Below are 17,434 nucleotides of genomic sequence, written 5' to 3'. Positions count from 1 at the left end.
ACGATCAACAAAACATGATTCAAGTTTTCTGGGGGGGGGGGGGTTGTTTGTTTTGGCCTTCATAAATTAAAAAGCAGAGAAATGGTGGAGAACTCGCAGGCTGTTCTGAGAGCACCGTCGACCTGCTCTGAGCAGGCAGCTGGCATGAAATGTGGTGGATCCTGGCACCCTAACTCCAGTGCACTGCTGGATCACCAGGGACACTTCCTCTACTGGGCTTCTCCTCCAACTGTAGTGTGTGACAAGTCACTAAAATACCCAACAGTTGCAAGTCAAAGACAAATCTCACTGCAGAAAATACTGCTTCCTCGGCCCCGACCTTACTTCTTGCTTACTGATTCCACTGGCGAGCTAACCACAAACTTGTAACACGTTAGCATCAACCAGCCACAATTTCCCAACAAGATAGCTAGCCTGCTAACTACCACCTAGCTAGCCAACTAGCTCGCTCATAGCTGAACAATATGTTGCTGAACTCCCTTTCTGACCTTTCTACCTTTGCTCCCTGGGACTCGTTTCTTTCTCCTACCGTTCTCCTTTACTTCCCTTTCTCTTGTTCCATGTCCACCTCTATCTCACTGTCTCTTCCCTCACATTACCTCCTCTCCTGACTCTGTTTGTACCTCTATATATCTCTCAACATCCTGTCACCACCTCGTACGTACAGTGTAATATATTTTATTAAAAGTTATATCTGCAGTACATCTTTGAGCCACATGAGAGAGCCTGAACGTATAGTTTGCTCTTCTCACGATTTATAGATGAGGCCTGTTGCGAACTGGGTCATGATGGTTTGTTGAGTCCCCAGCAGCAAATGTTTTGGGAACACTAATGTACACATTATTCCAGTCAAAACTTAACAAAGATAATGGCAGGCTACATTATCTGCAAATATCCTGCGAACATCGGGCTGACGTCTCGTCGAGAAGCACAAACAGTGAGAGCAAACTAAGTGTTCTGACTCTTCTGCTCTATCCGTGCTCAAACTGAATGACTCAGCCGTCATGCACATGGAGTCCTAAAAAAATATGACGTGCCATGTTTTAGTCACACTGTCTTTCAAATTGTCAAAAAAAAAAGAAAGAAGAAAATCCTTTTTTTTTAGTTTTGGCCATTCCTCCCAGCCCTAGAAGCACCGTGCTGTATAATGCATCAGCTCACTACAACACCACAAACCAAGGCCTTACAAAGGAAACGGATGGGGGGGGGGGGGGGGGGGGGTATTTCTTACAGGTCTACTGGGAGTGTATTAAATCGTCATGTACCTCTCTCCTTCCCTTTGTTGTGCTCTCTTTCTCTCTCCGACGCTCTTGAAACACTTATTTTCTATTTTATTTAAATGCTCTCTCCTTTCTGTTTCTCAGGTCCTCTGTCCGTTCTTTATCATCTTAATCTGTTTCTTCTTTTCTTCCTTCCTTTTCACGGGGTCTCTCGTGACGTCTTTCATTACTTCCCCTCTCTTTTACTCTCTCATTCCCCCGTTTTGCTGCTCCCTTTACGTCAGTATACATTTGAATGCCTCCTCCTGCTTATGGTTTTGCTTTCCTGCCATATTCACTACGGAACTCACTCTCTCCCCATGAGCCTTCGCACGTTGAGCCATATGTAAGGTGACAGATCTGTTAGAGAAAGCGAGCCCAGATGTGTGAAGTACTCAGTGATCCATACTGTACAGGGACCTGTTAAAATCCCATTCGTTTAACATGGTGTTGCCCCGGAAAGAGGAACAAAAACAATGCTCTACTGGGGGAAGTGAACTGATGTGTTTTCATCAAAGGTCATCCTGTGTATCATCTTCAGCATCGTGTAATTCTAACACTTTGCAGCTCATAAATGAACGAAACCCTCCGCTGTTCTGTTGCCGTCAGCTAACAGATGTTGCTGTACACATTTTGTATTAGAACTACTTTCTCTCTCTCGAAGAAGAAGACAGATAATCTAGAGCAGTCATCCCCAGAGAGTGGGTCGTAAACCCACCGGTCGTCAAATAAATTAGCAGAATTTCTTCCATAGTCTTTTATTTAATATGTATATCTGCACTACAGATATAATTCCATTCACTTCTATTGTTTTTGGGCTGGAAGCCAACGTCTCAGAAACAGCTTTTTTAAAACGGAAACAGATCAAACGTGGACATTAAGTTAGAGTCGACTGTCACTTATTGGGTCCCGTATAGCTAAAAATAGCCCATCATTGACAGTACTGTAAATCAAACCAGGCTAATTAGGACCATTACATTCTGTGTGCAGGGAGGAAAATCAGCACTTATTGATCACAGATTTGCAGGATTGGCGTGGGCCCAGCTCCATCGATCTTTGCGCCTGTTGCCTCTCCTCCCGCGGCGTGTGCGCGATGTTTTAACACCCACGGCCTCGCAGTAACAATACCCTCCCGGTCCGAACTGATGCGCCGTCAATGTCGGTGCCGATCTGCTCCGTGTCGTTGACGCAGGAGCGAAGATGATGAGACTCTGGTATTTCGTATTGATGTCTGCGCCGTGGTCTCGGCGCCAGGATGAGAGAGTTACTCCACTGCGACGGAGTCCTTTTCAAATCAATAATAGCAAAATGCTGACCTCACGGTTCATTTGCTAGTGTGCAAGTGTTCTCAGAAATGGACAGTGGCATTCATTAACTGGCTATCCCCCCCCCCCCCCCCCCCCCCCCCACCACCAGTTGTTCCTGAAATCTGTAGTAAAGGTCTTACTCTGTGTTCATGACCGGCTCCTCAATTTGCACTCAGGTGCCCGTTGCGGTCACGTTGAGTAATCCCTACACTGAGAAACACACGCGGCACATGCAGCCAATGTTGTTTCGTGCTTCATTAAATGCACATGAGGCAGAGGTATTGATATTCTGTTGATGGACGATTTGTTTGCACAGATACGAGCAAAGGAGCAGGTTTGAAATGTCATCACTTTGGAGAACTTTGTTCCCTCGCCGACTCGCCTCCTAAATAGGAATTTAAAAATTCACTGCCTGAAATGGAGACAATTTGTTTGAAACCCTATTGGCGGTTTTGAATTATTTATTTGGCTTACATCCTGGTGCCCTGCGTAGTAGCTCAGCAGAATACTTATCAAAATGATTCAGTTCGCTCTGGTTCAAAAGCATAATCTTCAGCGTTTGTCTGCAGACATTTTGTAGCAGTCTCGGCAACAGTTCCTTGAACAAAGTCGTCCACCACTGTTCTTTGAACTCGTATCAAAAGGTGCGACTCCACCTCGTCTGTGCCTTTTATCCTCGGCTCTTTTCCTTCAGTTCATCTGCGGTACTTAGTGCATGAGCAATGAGCCTGTGTTTCTTAACTGGGCAGTCTGATTGATCACCTCAGCTAAACGGCCCGGCCTATAAATCAGTACCTCGCCCCACTCGGCAAGTTAATCACGTCTGCCAACAAAGACAATTAAAGAAACACGGGTAGGCCTTCAAAAATATGCTCCTTTAATTGCCACAGCAGTTTATTTGGGACTTGGGCAAGCTCAACCTAAGCCTCCATTAACCCCTGCGGTTTAAGAGGCAAGACGCTGGCTGGAAGGGGGGGGGGGGGGGCTTTGTGTGACCCGGAGGGAGGATGTGGAGAAGGGCAGCGTTTAATTTATCTGGTTTCTGCTTTTGCAGTTTGATTCCACTTATTGTGAGTGATGGCATTCTGAAAAATAACGTATTGGCTCAAATATGAGACGTGATGTTTTTTCCAGGGTCATATTATACTGAGTAGTATTCACCTCGAACAAAGAAACTCTGAGTCGAATAACATTCATACGTTTCTGTCGACAGCAGGGCTCCTTGACTATGATTTCTTTAGTTGATTTGTCTTTTTTTTAATGCCTTTTCATGCCGAAGAACTCTGAGCACATCTCCGGTGAACACAGGCTTTAAAGTGGTGCTTGCGTGTGGTTCTTTCACAGAGCTGTCTCTTAAATTAACCAATAGATTAGAAGTCAACAAGTCATTGTCAACGGAAGCTCACGAAATGACGCCGAACACTTGTCGCTGCGTGACGGACGTGAGGATCTCATGTTCGCCTTTCCTCTCTTATAATCAGGGGTCAACATGGCAGATTGTTCTCAATGCGATTACTCCATCCTGAATTGAGTGTATTATATTATATTTGCTCACTTTACTTCTACTTCACAGTACTTAACTTAACTTTATTTCATTTACTGTATTTATGAATGTTTCTACGAGTTTATATACGATATAAAATCTTCTTTCAGAATATGTTTTCACTCACTTCACTTGATGTCATTTAACCTCACTTTTGATTTGTGTGTTTGTATCTATGTATGTATTATTCATCATATAGCTCTTTTCAAATGCGTTCACTACACGCACATCGCTTCATGCATCCATGTTTGTGTTTCTAATATATGTTCATTCAATATTTATTTATGGCCAACATAATATACATAACGCCACATCAATAAATATAAATACTGCGGCCGTACTGTATCCGGACTACAGCGCTGGATTATCTTCTATTTCGTAGCTGTTCGTGGATGTACAGTATGTCCTAAACCCTGTAAACTCTGTAAAAGAAAAGTGTGTATATTATGTGTAAATGATTTAATGTAATTGAATGTAGAGTCTTGTCTCATTCCTTCTGTACACCTACATGAACTATTAATGCAACATCACACGGGCTGCATTGGACATTCTGTTCTCTGTTTTGAGATATTCATTCCTTTCATCCATCATTAACGGGCGACAAAAAAAGAAAAAACCTACTTGCGGGTTAAAATTAACTCTTTGAAAATCCAGCATCACATCTCCTGTCTTGATCTAAATCACAAATTGTCCCTCTTATGATCTGCATGAGAAAGGCAGGCCTGGGGATGATGTGGAGACGGCCTGCTTCAGCCCAGGCCTGTGGGCCTGATGAAAGCACCGCCACCTTTTGATGTTATGACAAGGACCGATGAGTACTTCACACCGTGTCTTCTCTTCATCTCGCGCATTTGCCCGCGTGGGCGTATGTGGCCGTGTATTTTTAGAAAGTAATCATAGCCTGATGCATGAAGTATAAACTCACATACACATAAACGGGCCATTATGCATAGGTTATATAGACAAGGGAGTCGACCTGCACCCTGTTTGTGTATAATGGTGCACGAGGCTGTACTTTTATTCTAGTAAACAGAGAGATTTTTGATTGTTCCCTAAATCCTCGTGCCTGCGTCTGTCCACAGCACCCGCCAGTGTCATCTACTGCTCGACATCTTCAACCCAACCGAGCATGAGCTCACCGTCAGCGCCAAGAACAACCAGGACCTGGTTCTCCATGCCAGCGAGTGCCAGAGGTGAGTGGAAGGTTTCTCTTTTCTACAAACACATTGATTTATAGTCTTATCGGTATATAGTCCCATGTCTCACTGAATACTTCTCAACTTACTTTCTACTTCCAGTTATGCTTTGAGCAAAGAAAAACACGATCATGACATCCCTAGAGTTTAACACTTCTAGTAGAATTCATCCCAGGATTGAGTAGCAGACTGATGAGCATCATATTCATTACAAACTGTGTGAGAGAGCATACTTGCTCTAAAAGAGACTGATTTGTTGGTCTAGCTATAGCCTGCAAGTTACGTTCTTCATCATAGAGTTTTCTACTTCTTTTTTTATGTTTAAGGGTTCCTCACTAATCAGTAAAGAGCTGCTATTTCACCTAAAATCATTTTCTTAAGAAGTATGGGGGAAAAAGGACAATACAAGTTCTGTTTCTGATTTTAGGCCCCTAATTAGTTTCTCCCCTGTTTTGCATTTACCACTGACAGGCATATATACTGAACCTTTACACACACACATGCGCACACACACACAAGCCTTGTGTGTTAAAGTAGCAAATTAAGATTCCTGTCAGCACCGTCTCTCCAGTGCACGAGTGGAGGTACACTGTTGGTGACTCACAGGCCTTTCTCGGAGGAATGTTATTATTTGAGGGGAATTAGGGGGCGGAAAGAGATCTTTTCAGACGGAGCCAAACAGCTCATCACTCAGCTCACGACAAATAATCTTCCCTGTGCAGAAGTCAGCTCTTAAGATCAGCTCACCAGCATTTTTAACCACAAAGATATAAAGATCACTTCAGAACAACAACAAAAAAGGTTGCATTTAGAGGTGCTGTTTTATTTGTTTGTGAAATTTAAACAATAAGACACACTGCGTAACGTCACGCAGGAATTTAGTGGAACCAACTAATACTTCCTCAAAATTCATGTTGATTTCAAGTTAATTCAACAAAAATTCTTGTTTTTATGTTCAGAATCAGACCTCCTCAGAATTTATGAGTTGAATACATGTTTCAAATTAGCTTGCCCAACAACACCGCCTGTGTTGCTGTGAGATAATGCATTGTGGTCATTTAAAATGCTCTACACACTGCACAGGTCAGGTGTTCATTTATTATACGTGGTGTCGTACCCACAGTGGAATCACTGCTCAATGATTGCTGGTTAGTTGGACCACACTCCTTCCTACGTCCTGCTCTTTTTTGACTGAGCTGCTTCAATCTACCGCATCAGTGTGAAGGATTATTTCTTGTTTTTGTTATGTTTTTTTCTTACTGTATACTGCAAGTTTTTCATTAAATATACAAATCACACCGGAGAATAAAGGAGTTTCTGCCACAGAAAAGCGCTGCAGGTTTAACATTTCCATGAGCCTCTCGTAAGAGATTTTGATCTCAAGGTACCATGCTGGTAATCCATTCACACACACACACACACACACACACACACACACACACACACACACACACACACACACACACACACACACACTGCTCTGCCTGTTGAACGCTTCAGTGTGTCGATCTTTTGAAGCCTTGAGTTCGGCATTTTGATCGTGAAGTTACCATATTTGGACTGCGGAGAAATGACGTAGAGACGCCGTATACAATCACAAGGTAGCCCCGCCCTGAAGCATACTCAGTTTTATCATCTACTTTAATCTAAAAGGGACCATACTTTATGGTCAACATCTTGTTGTATTGAAGAAGACTTGAGACCATAAACTCATGTGTAATGTTTTCATACATTTCAAATGTATTTGAGTTGCTAGCAGTTCCAATAAGAGACATTTCCCCTAGAAGTGGGATCCTTCCAATAATGGTTTGAGGCCCAAAGAAATAAGAGCATGCATTATTTCCTAAAAGCAAAGGCGAGGGAAAAGTCTGAACATAGGAGCGCAGATTTATCTTGTGTCCGTTTTTATGGGGCCCGGCCCCTGGGCTGGGATCAACAGGACTGGACTGTGCTGTCTATACCGTAGTTAAAACGTCCTCCACCGGCTAAAGCATTAAAACGCTGCCCATGCATGTTTCAACATTAGCAATCAAACAATGTCATATACAGTGTTTTAATACATAAGTCACAGGACAATTACTTTTGCTTTAAAGTACATTCTGCTGACTGTACCTTTGCTTAAGTGCAAGTAAATAGTGAAGGCAGGACATCTGCTGCAGTAATTACAGTGTTGTGCTGCTACTTTGACTTCAGTAAAGGATCTGAGTAGTTCTTCCACCACTGCCCACACACAATGCACAGCAACTGTACACAACTCAAGGGTTTGATAGAATGTCACAGTTCTTAGGGTGAAGCTCATATTTGCTGTTTTGCCGTTAGTATTAATTTCAATCTATTAGCTTCAGTTCTTTTAAGTCATGCTATCTCTCACTGTCATATAATTCCCTGCAGAGATTGACTTAACACTGCAGAGATTGACTTGACCCGGCTCTCACTGATATCACCGTGAAGTCAATGTTATACACTGAAGTAGAGGTCTGAATGCATAATGCACCAGTTGTATAATTGATTTGAAAAAGAAAGAAATTGATACAATATGACACAATGTGCCTCTGAGGCAAAAAATGTCATGTCTGATAACGACTGCAGTTGTGTGTATATATAGACTTGTATGTCTTTTTACCCTTTTGACTGACATTCCCTGCAGACACAGCCGTTGGCTTTGACTCCACCAATCAGCGCTTCCACCCTGTACAGAAGTCTTCTCGATGCCTCACAGACATATAGATTCATGATCGGAAGATCAGTTCAGATCCAGATTATGGATTCATTTCACAGTATCTTTGTACCTACGATGCAGAGACTAGTGGATGCAACCTCCTTCATCCCTAGCTCTGTTTTTTGTTTTATAGCAACATGCTGATCATTTCCTTTGACACAGATTATTCAGCGCGGGGTAGTGTTTCGCATACAGAGAGGATCAGGGCGACGGACTCGTAGATCTCCGTCTGCTGAACCATATTGTGCTTGTCTCTTCAACTCATCCTCTCTTGGCATCACATGGCCCTGTCGTTTCTTGTTTCTTTCCCGTTCTATGATGAATGAAGTGTCAAGCCGCAAGATGTTTTCCGGATTCTTCATCCAGGACCGGTGAAGCTAAGGCGGACGCAAAAACACGACCCTGTCAATCATCCGCACCTTCCTCCTGCATCGAATGCTTTTTAATTGTTTCCATTGAGCTTTTTTTCGTCGTTACACAAATAGAAAATAGAAAAGCAGCGATGCATGGCGAGACACGAAGCGGTTTCAACGGTAGATTTAATAGTTTCTGGACTTGTGTGTCCGTATGAGGGGAGGATGAGGGCAACAGGAAGCTGTTTCCATCGTCTGGTAGATTTACTGAATGCTGCTAAAAGATCTTCTCGGCTGTGTTTGTGCAGTTGGTTTAGTTTGTGGAACGTGTGCTCTCTCCCTGTGGAGAGGGGTGAACGGGGTGAGTGACAGAGTGCTGCTTTCATCTTCTCATATCATTCACAGACATGTCTTTTACAAGGTCTTTATCCCCTCGATGGTGTTCTTTAATGGCGAATGGAAAAAAGTGAAGCACCTCAGAATGTGAATGGTCACTTTGATGTTTGGATGCCCGTCGAGGTTCCCAAAGAACCAGCGTGACGACACACAGTTATGCCCAGATTAGATTTCTTCTTTGAACAGAGCCGAACAGAGAGACAAGGACATGCAGAGGATGTGTACCTACCTGTCTTTTCTTTACCTGATTCTCCTGGCAGAGCATTATTCTTGGTTAAGCGATGTTCACAGTGTCTCACATTAAGAGACGTCCGCTTTAGTGAAATGTGATGGTGCTAATCTGAAGCAAGTTAGCGATCAATGTCCGGCTCATCATTATAAAATGACACCACACAAAGAGAACACTGCCCTTGATATCGATGTTTTTAAACTACTGTCGTGGTCCATTATAGCCACAAAATCCAAGCAAGCTGTTGGCTGATATCAGACTTCTGTCTTCAGTCTGACTATTTCTGTGAGTGGAGCAGAGCAAAATAAAAACTAACTACGGTGTCGGTCGATTTTGAGAGCACAGGTTGACAACGCTTGACTATACGTTAAGTCATGGCCCTCATTGGCTGATCGTTGGTCCCCCTGCTGTGCTTTTTGGCTTGATCGTTTTTTGTCATAATGTCATAATGCCAGACGAATCAAACTGATTCAACGGTCTGGACTAAGGAAAAGTAAGACAAACACCTTTAGATTGTTATAGCACAGTGAAACTTAAAAACCTTGACTATTTGAAACTAAAAGGGAGACCTTTGCATTCAATGTTGTTCTTTTAGACTGATGGCGTCCCCAATTTTGCATTGATGAGTGTGAATGCCGTAGATATCCGTCTATCAAATGTTTGCATAAAGCAGTGACGTAGCGGTTGTGGCCAGACGGCAGCGTTCTACACAACTCGATAGCCACAGACTCCGATCGTCTGTCCTGCTCAAGTGTCCTTCTTATCTTACTTACAAACTAAAGCACACATCTTGTCCTGCACCTGAGCTTGTCGAACGAGGGAACGAACAAACATTCACCGAGCTTAAAGTGCACCGTTATCGTCAATTTGCAGGCTAGATAGCTAATTAGCTGCTCAGCTGCAGAACATAAAACATGTAAACGTACCTGCAAATGTCCCTTAAATCCGGTTAGATGCCGGTGTGCTCCTTACTCTTCAGCTCCACTAAGAACCCGCTGTACGCCCGTGTGACATAGGCAACGGCTCAGGTTTGTTTACTTTGTCTCTCTGCAGGTGTTCAGTACTGGGCCTCAGCCTGCCAGCTGCTGCCGTGCTTATTTTTTAATAATAATAATTTAAATAACAATGCATTTGAAAACAGTTTGTCCTCACATTAGCACTGAAACTGCGGTCTGATGAGCAGCTGTTGGCTGGTTGTGTTTATCCTGCTAGTTTGGCCTCATGAGCCTCTGGATAGCTTCTAAACTCTGAGATTTTCACAGAAGCGCCACCTAACGACACAACCAGGTACTACTTATTAACACCGGTTAACAGATAGTGGATTAATCAGCGATGTGTTTTAACACAAACTGAAAAAGCGGAAGTCCACTGTTAGATATCTCTGATACTGTAACACCGAACATCCGTTCATCAGTATGCTTCGCCATGCACAAGAAGTCTGCAAGAAATGACTAATTCACCCTACAATTATTCCCCCGTGGCTTCTTTTTTTAAACCACCTTGAGCTGAGAAAAATGATCAGGCTCTAATGGTCACTGCTCTGCATAAACAGCATGTAGATTAGCACTGCTCTCCTGCTTACTTTCTATTCTTTCATTTGAGAAAAAAAGGCGCAATCCCGCGTATCATCAGACAGCCCCGACCTCTGACCTTTCTGCGACTGTATCTTCGATCGAATGAGCTGATTCTGATGAGACGGAGCAAATTAAAGTGTCTGTTATTAATACAAATCAAAAAATAACTGTTGTCCGGGGTGTCAGGCTGGCAAGTCATTTCCATAAAACAAGTTCTTAGGCATCGTAATTAAGGGGCTTTGACCGCAAGTCAGTCAAGTCCTTCGGTGGGTGATTCTTTTGTATAGAATGGGTTTTATGCACGTGTTTGAACAGTATCTAATTATCTGAATTGAAAAGCAGAAGCCCCGAGGCACTTGTCTCCATCAGCAGTGGGAGAACATCCTCGGTCACCTCCTTGTTATACGATCCCTCTCAGCATCTTTGTGGAGATTTCTCTGCACCATTCATGATGCTCCAGTGGTTTCTGTCCTTTCTGGTCCTCTCTGCTTGTCACTTGGTAGCAATGGATTTTTATTAATCGTTACTGTTCTTGAATAATTAGCAGCTTTAGGGCGTTAAATCTCAATGTTTGGAAGAACTAACATCTTAACTTAACAGCATCTGACAGTTTCAGCAGATGGAGTTTTTATTATTATTCTTGTTAATAACATGTTTTTAATTTATTCGGGTTTTTATCAATAAATTATTATTATTGATAAAGAAAATGATCAAACAATTTTCAACGTCAAAAATGAACTTCTTATTTGTGCTTAATTTAAATCATTCCAGCTCGTCAAGTAAATAAAATCAAGCCCGAAGATAATTTACAGAAAATGTAATGCAATAAAGTCTGTGAGTGAAAAAACTAATGTAACAGACACAATTAAAAAGACACATTTTCTTCAGTGATGGAGATATTTTAGGATATTAATCTCCTAGATTTCTGCTACAGACACTATCAAATTTGGGAGAATTACATTTCCTTTCAGGTGCTCATAAAATGTTCCCCAAAAAACCAAACAACAAAACACTGCAGGGATTCTTACCGGGAACAGTGTTCCTGTTATTTTAGTAATTCTTTCTTCAGTAGAAGTTATCGTATTTTCTGTATGGAGCTCCACAGTCAGGTCCAGACATCTACTGGGATATTGTTTCTGGAAAAACGATAGATAGTAGAATTCAAACCTCATTTTATTTAGATGGAGGCAAACATCTCTGCAGCAGATGTAAAAAAAAAAAAAGTGAGCAAATCTGCATTGCTAAATACCTCAATACATATTTGTTCTTATATTTTGGGTGAACCATCTCTTAAATCCTTAACACTTTATAAGATAAAACTGAAGCAGTGAGTGGCTATTGTTCGAGCTCAGCATCATTATGTGAAAGGTCAACACGTGTCACTGCAACAAACACAAGATTCAGTAGCTGCTCTTGAAAGTCATCCCGTTACCATTTCTTTCGCCAGCAGCAGGTTGCTCTTAGACCTTCTGCATCAACACCACAGCTGCGTGTCCCAGGGGCTCTAAACAGGCCGTGGGGGGGTTCAACATCCCATCCCAGCATCAACCTCAAGGCTCTAACTAGTTCCACCATCACCATTGCGGGGGGGGGGGGGGGGCAGCTCAGTAATGCCCTCTGTGGTTAGCGCTCACTGCAGCAGTTCCTCACTTTTTAGCCAAGCCTCCTCTCCGTTCGCCGTGCCTCTTGGCTCTGCCGGATCGGTGCGCACGAGGGCAGACACGCCTCATCGCATGAGCTTTTTCAAACAGAGCTTGTTTCCATGGTGACCACCTTTCCCCTTCTTGTGCTATGTTTTTATGGCAGGCAGAGCACATAATGCATTTGTAGTCATACATCCCACCTTCGACAGTCACCGGCCTATAGAGTCGACTTATTACCGTTTTGATTGTTTGTTTCGCAAACCTGCAAATCAAATCGGCCTTTTTTTTCTTCTCTTTTTTTCCTCCTCACTCTGTCGGAGTGGCGTTACGCGCTCATTACACGAGCAATATCAAGTCTAATAACAAACGGGCACTTGTGTCCGCTGAGGATAGGGAACAGCAGCAATGCTGTCTGACAAAGATGAGAGCTGACTGCTGAGATGTGCATCTGCTGCAGCTCCACCTCTCTCTGGCATTAAGCTCCACACAACTTTCTCCTTCTTTCCTAACCCCCCCACGCTCACATTTTCTTGAAATGATGTGCTCCCTCGAGGACCTTTTAGCCCTGTTGGCTGTCTGGAGATGGGTTAGTTAGGTTGCTAGAACATAAAGATATTTTTCCACTCACATGTCCTCCTGTAAAATACTACATCGCCAGGGTCACTCCATCCAGCTGCCTTTAACCTCTTGGGAGGCATTTGACAGTCATGCTTCCGTATTCTGGAAATGTGCTTCATCTCCACTGAATCCATATATTCACATGACGGATAGAGTCGATTTATCTCACTCTGCCATTTCCTTCTTCAGTCACCTGTAACTTCATTGATTTTTTTTTGGACCGTTGTAGTCGACCCCTGCGCTGTGTTTGGATACCACTTCGCTCACAGCAACATGTAGCGATGTGTTGTTATTTACAAACTTCCAGTGCGTGTCATTCCCTTCTATCTCCCCTTGTCGTGCATCAAACTGCTGTGCTGTTTCATAATGGCAAAACGCCCCAAAAAGAGCTTCAGGGTTTCAGCAGCAGAGACCAAAATAGCTCACTCTGTCATCCCGAGTAATGTTCTACAAAGACTCATTTCTAATGCCAGCCAGCGCATTAGAAGATTGTCTGCACGGGAGCATTCTTCGATACCGATACCTATGCGCATACAGTAATTGCCAGTGAGGATGTGTTGTTGTTTTTTTTACTGCAGCTCATCATATTGAGCGAAGAAATGGATGGATGGAGCGCCGCTGCCTCTGCAGCCGCTGCATACAAAGGGTTACGCGGAGTCAGCCGCAGTCTAAAAATAGACTGTTGCTCTCGCCTGCCTCTGCACAGGCCTCTATGGATCTCCGCCCCTAAGCTCTTGCACGTGAGGTAAAAATAACCCTCTCTGTGAAAACACACACACACACGGTGGGTACGCTCTTCGCTCTCAGCCTCTCCCCGGTGACATAACACAATCTCTGGCTGTTAAAAAAGATGCAAAAAGGCTCCGATAAAACATCGGCTGCACATGATTTGCTCCGTAGGGCATAATTCAAACCGTGCCTTTAGCTCACAGCATGCTTGAAGTAACACGCTAGTGAACACCTTTCGCAGGCTGTAGTAAAAGAACAAAACTACTATCGCACATATAAGTTGTATACCTTTACACTAGCGTTAACGTAGAAGATGAAATAATACATCAACAGTAGTGGACCGGAAGCAGGCAGCTGTTATTTTGTGTCCATGTTTGAGTTTACAGACCTCCAGGTTGACATGATTTGTGGCTTCGCAGTGGTCGGATGAAAGCCGCTCCGCGTGCTTTAACGCGATTATCATGTACTTTTTGGTCCGAGGCAACGCAGCATTTAATTAGGAAGGGGTCGTTTTCGCTGTGACCGGCTCATCCTAAGCTGCTGTTATTTCTGCCATTAAAAAAAGGGCTTCGCTGTCGCAGCTTATTGCAGGATGCTGGTAATTAGCGATATAGTGTCAGAAGTCACAGCCGGTGGACAGGACGATATTTAGTGATACGGCTTTGGTTTGCTTTTAGATGTGTTTTGTAGGCATAAGAACATCATGAAACATGTAGAAGCTCAGTCACTTTTTCAGGAAATCAATGATGAATGAAGTAATCTGTGTCTCCATCAGTTCATTGCACATAATGCATTGAACCATCATTTGTCTGATCAAATAAACAGTCAAACAAGTTGTTGTACTGGTTTCCTGCTGGTTGTCTTTGTCACTCAACTGCCCGTGGACAAAGTACTGCTGTTGTGCTGATGTGCTTTTTGTCCCACAATACGTAGTGAAGTGGAGGTAAAAGACACTTTTTGGGGGAAAGTGGCTTTTGGACCAGAGTCTGGGGCTTAAATATAAAGTGTGTTTGGACATTCACAGTTCAAATTGTGTTATGTTTCTGTAAATTACAGCGTATTATATGTGTTTGCCATTATTGTCTTTGGGGAAAGCTTGTGGTCGAGTCAAACAGGTGTTGGTGGTGCAATAAGTGGACACCCATGAGTCCACTCCCAGTTACATCCTCAGGGGACGTTTGCAGCGGTTCCACTCGATGACTAACCTGAGCAGCCAGATGGTTTGTTGCACAGAACCGTCTGAGAAGCAGTCACTGGAAACTGTTTGAAAATGGGCTGGCACTTTAAAAAAAAAAACAATACTGGGTGACCCATCTGTCAATCAAACCCTTACTGAAGCCAGTCAGAAGAAGAGCAAAAACAGCCTCCAGAGTCCTCCGTTGCTCTTCTGTCCACTTCTGATAGAACAGATGCTATTGCAGCATCTACGCCAACCTCTTCAGGAGCCGCCATTGGCGTTTAGAATGAACAGTCGCCTCTTTGTGTCGCCTCGCTCACACTGAACCACGCCCGTATCTGCCTGTAGCTCCTCACAGGACGCTGATCGGTCTCTGCTCAGGCCTCAAATGCGTTTCTTGAAGCCTGACCATCGATTTTCGTCTGATATGTGATCCTGCGATTTGTCCGAGCTGCCCTGCAAGGTAACTCATTGACTGATGCTCGTTCCAAATCGATTGCATGCTAAGGCTGGTATACTTGATGTGATATAGTTCTTCACTGGAAGAAGAAATATCACCACTAGAAAACTGCTGAGGGACTTTTAATATCCTAGAATTAACACAATAGACACAACCACTCCATGTAACAATTTGGCCACATTTAGCTACATTTTTTACTATTTTTACTATTAGGTAACTCACAGCACTTGGTTAAGATTTGAGACATGACATGAAAAAGTGTTGAATTGTTTGTTTTGAAAATGTAATTCATCAAATGTAGCTGAAGCCACAATCATTCCTTAACTTATTAGAGTTTTAGTAGCCTAACATGCGTTTCATGAGCATTTATTTTGTAGGAAACAGGGTTGATTGTGAGTTATTTGTAATTGTACATCTTATTCAGGATCTGTTAAAATGTGTGTGTGTGGCAGAGCCATGAAAAGACTTTCAACTTGCTCTGAGCAAGCACAAATCTCTGTTCCACACCTCTGCTTTGCTGCAACTATCATGGACTCGAGCCCATTGTGAGTCATCAAAATACCAAATGGATACAGGCTAGAAAACAAAAAAAAACATTCTTTGCACCTGACAAACATTCCACTTGGCCAGCGCGAAGCACAAGAAATAGACTTCTCCATCTGTATGCACGGACACGAATAACATTGCTTATTTCTGGAGATTTGTCTTTCGTCTGTGCATGTCTTTGTAGGATTTATTTGAACGCTAACCAATTCACAGCTCACTCTTTTGAACAGATAAAGATTACGGAGAAATCGGTCCATCCATCCAATCTCCCATCTACCCTTGTCTCCTTTCTCGGCGAGGGAAATAAAGGCCAAGCGCGCTGTTATCAGCGAGGGGGGGGGGGGGGGGGGGTGGGTTGAGGCGGGGGAGGTGAATTGGACTGGGAATTAGACCTAGAGATGTTCAACAGTGGCCCCAGCTCAGCACACAGGTTGTTATTAAAAGCCTTGTAATAGGCTAGATTAGTCTGCAGATATGGGCTAATCCTTAAAAGACTCCGCAATCAAAGCAATGGAAGAAGATGGTGGGAGTGGTGGTGTGAGGGCTTGGCCTGTTAATGCTCTGCTGAGAGTTTTCTACTAAGAAAACACCTTCAGGGGTGCTTTGGGGTTCGATGTGGTCTTTGTTACACTTACAGCCGAAGGTCTTTCTTTTGCTTTAGATTGGATTTTCTTTATTTACACTGCTTCTCCGGTACACTTCTAGGTTTGATTATATAATAGGTAACGTATCTAAATAGTTTTAAATTAGGTTTCCGTTAAGTTTCTCGGCAGTAGAAGGTGGTAAACTTGTTTTCAAATAATGTTTGGCGTCATGCTGCCATTACCTTGAGAACCACGACTGCTTTCACACTTTTTCTGCAGCAGCAGCATTTAAAATGGTCACATTTATCATGCGTCTGCTGGGCCTCATGCTTTTTAACTGGCTTATGCGAAATACAATGGACAACATGATGGGGGAAGACATGTGAAAATGAATCAACAATTCCATTATTAATGGATTAATTGTTGCTATTCATTGGTTTATATTTTTATGAATTGGATTACTTTGGGTTGAATTGGAACTGTTGGCCTTTGGCTCAGAAGTTGTGGGCATTCATTACTTTTTCATGCATTTTACAGACTAAACGTCTAAGAAAACAAACAAAAATCAACAGTTTGACAATGATGACACTTGTTAGTTAAAGACATGAAAATCACCAAAGCTAAATATCTGAAATGAGCAGCTATCCACAGCTTTGTCCTCTTCATAACGTTTTTACATGTAACTGTCATTTCAAAAGTCATAAAACTGTTAATTGGGAATTTCTTTTGACTAGTAATAGTTATTCACACTGCGCCCGATTTTATTACACACAATTAGCCTTTTATGTCCTACTATGTCTTAGCCATTCTTAGCCTCTTTATTAGCGAGCACACAATTTCCTTTTTACACAGATTTTTGTGTAAAGTCTCAAAAAGTATTAGGAGTTAGCAAACCCAAAATCAAATCCCACCAAACAAACATTGTTATAAATAAGAACATTCTACATGCAGCCATTTTCACAGGAAATTAGAGTTACAGGGAATGACATGTACAAGAAACAGGAAATCCTCAGTTTACGGCTGAATGTGATGCTAAATTACCTTCAAACCTCATTTGAAGTGTTAATTTGAATTTGGCCGTCTGGCTCTTCGTAATTACCC

General features: G+C 42.7%; 1 protein-coding gene across 2 annotated transcripts in view; it reads left to right on the top strand.

The window, feature by feature from the left end:
• Positions 1–17,434, top strand: part of trappc9 (trafficking protein particle complex subunit 9) — a 156,222-nt gene that overhangs the window by 77,713 nt on the left and 61,075 nt on the right. For both annotated transcript variants that reach the window (XM_079175870.1, XM_079175869.1), the window contains one exon: positions 5,192–5,302. In XM_079175870.1, the coding sequence (XP_079031996.1) occupies positions 5,192–5,302 (111 nt within the window). The remainder of the gene's footprint in view (positions 1–5,191; positions 5,303–17,434) is intronic.

The sequence above is a fragment of the Pholis gunnellus genome, assembly GCF_910591455.1.
Source record: "Pholis gunnellus genome assembly, chromosome: 16".
Lineage (NCBI taxonomy): Eukaryota > Metazoa > Chordata > Actinopteri > Perciformes > Pholidae > Pholis > Pholis gunnellus.
Note: the sequence above shows the minus strand (reverse complement) of the source record. Positions and strands in the feature narration are given on the sequence as shown.